Here is a 1,928-nt window from a genome sequence, read left to right on the forward strand (position 1 = left end):
TTGCTGTGCCGGACCGAAGGGTTTGCTGCACAGAGCCCCGCGCCAAAGGCCCCAAGGGCTGTGAGACGTCACCAGGACGAGCAGAGCCAGCACCAGCACCTCAGCTGTGTTTTCCCCAGCCTTCCTGAGATGAAGATGCTCGAAGGTTTTCCCTGACTTGTGCAAACAGTTAAAACTCAGTTCTTCAGCAACGCTCCGCCCCGTGGCAGGGGGTGTTAGCCGTGGTCATCGCTGTCCCCCCACCCCCCGAGCCATACCCACCTCTGCTGTCGCAGCTTTTTACACCATTGCTGTTGTAAAATCCCTGTTGGTGGCTTTTAGTGTGTTTTCTTTTTCCGTCTCTCCTGTTATGACCCAATGTTACATCTCGCACGCCAGCTTTTCCTTGTTTTCTTCACTGGATGACACCTGCGAACGTGTTGATAGGCAACAGCAGAGACTTGGGCATGTATTTCACCAGCCCCACGTCTTCTGTTTCGTGCAGGCTGAATTTCATCGTCCTGCTCTTCTGCAGGGAGTAGCTGGGCTCTAGGCAAGGAGACACCTCCACGCTGCAAGGGCACAAGAACATGTTTACTACATGCGCCAGCGGCTGATCTCGGACCAAACACGGGGTCTCTCCGGTGGCTGCTGAGCGAGGGCTGTCACACTGAGGTGGCAGCTGCTTCTCTGCTTTTTCAGCTGGTTCTGGCTGGAAAGATGAGCTGTGGGGATTACAGACTGACCCCTAAACCAGCGTGCTTAGCCCGCCTCTGTTCAGTTCTCAGAAATTCACATTTTATGTCTGGTCCACAAGGTCCGTGGGCCTTGAACCCCTTGTCTGCCTCCAGCACGTCACATGTCACAGCAGCTACTATGGGCACACTCATCCCTGCTGTTTGCACAGGGCTGAATTCTCTTCCCCTGCTTTCATATGCCTGAGCTACCCCGGCGAGGAACGCAGGCAGTGGAGAGAGCTTCAGCTCCACGACGTAACTAAGAAGATCTAAGATCTCAGTTTGTCCCTGGAGGTACCTATTCTTCTGCTGCCTCAGATGGTGGGTGACAGCACCTTACCCACCATCACCCAAACCCACAAAGGTCGGAGGGCCCCACTCTGCCCTGCTTTCCTGTATTTGCCCCTGGGTCTTCTGCCATGCATGAGGATCGGGACTAGGACTCCCTGGGAACCAGCTCTGCCGCCTTGGGAGCCCTTTCAGGGACGGAGGGTCACTGGTAAGATGTGCAGAGCCTGGCACGCATGGCATTCTCACCTGATCACATTCCTGTAGGCTCTTCTGCTGTCCTTGTCCAGGTACACAGTGAAGGGTCTCTGCTCTGTGCTCCTGATCTTGATATCGCGTGTTCTCAGCCTGTTTGCCACAGCCTGGAGTGAGAGAGGAGGAAGAGCCCAGTGAGGGTCTCATGAACGGGACAAATGAAGACACTTCTCTTTTTATTTGGAATCTCAGAGGAGACACAAGGTGAATTCTTTGAGGAGAGAAGTGTCTCCCTTGTCCTTTTCCTGTAATCACAACGTGGCCCAATTCTCCAAGGGTGAACTTTCCCAACGGGCACTGCTTGCACAGGTTGCCAGCTTAGGGATGTCTGATGTGGGCCATGGTCTGTTCTCCAGGGCCACGGTGGGCAGCACGGGCTGCAGTACCTTGGTGTTTTCAAAAACTGGGTGAAAATAAGCAGAAGTGTGCTGGATAGCTAAAAATGCTTTGTTAAAATATCCCTCCAATGGCCTCTCCTCTCATGAGCTCTGTGGGGATTATCACAGCAGGGATGGGGAGGGCGGGGATGGCATCTGGGGCTTTGGCTCCAAAATGTAGACTTTTCCATGGATAGTAATTGCAAACCACTCTCTGAGCAGGGTGGTCCTAAAGGCTTCTCGCCCCCCCACACCCCCCCCGAGTGTCCTCCCTTTCACCCCCCCCGTCAGG

At 54.3% G+C, this 1,928-nt stretch overlaps 1 protein-coding gene across 1 annotated transcript in view; it reads right to left on the bottom strand.

Moving 5' to 3' along the window:
* Positions 1-394: 394 nt before the first annotated feature.
* PIK3R6 (phosphoinositide-3-kinase, regulatory subunit 6) overlaps positions 395-1,928 on the bottom strand; it is a 12,993-nt gene continuing 11,459 nt past the window's right edge. The window contains exons 17-18 of the mRNA XM_010133890.1: positions 1,254-1,366; positions 395-551 (exon numbers count right to left, since the gene is read on the bottom strand). Of these exons, the coding sequence (XP_010132192.1) occupies positions 395-551; positions 1,254-1,366 (270 nt within the window). The remainder of the gene's footprint in view (positions 552-1,253; positions 1,367-1,928) is intronic.

The sequence above is a fragment of the Buceros rhinoceros genome, unplaced genomic scaffold (assembly GCF_000710305.1).
Source record: "Buceros rhinoceros silvestris isolate BGI_N320 unplaced genomic scaffold, ASM71030v1 scaffold31463, whole genome shotgun sequence".
Taxonomy (NCBI): Eukaryota; Metazoa; Chordata; class Aves; order Bucerotiformes; family Bucerotidae; genus Buceros; species Buceros rhinoceros.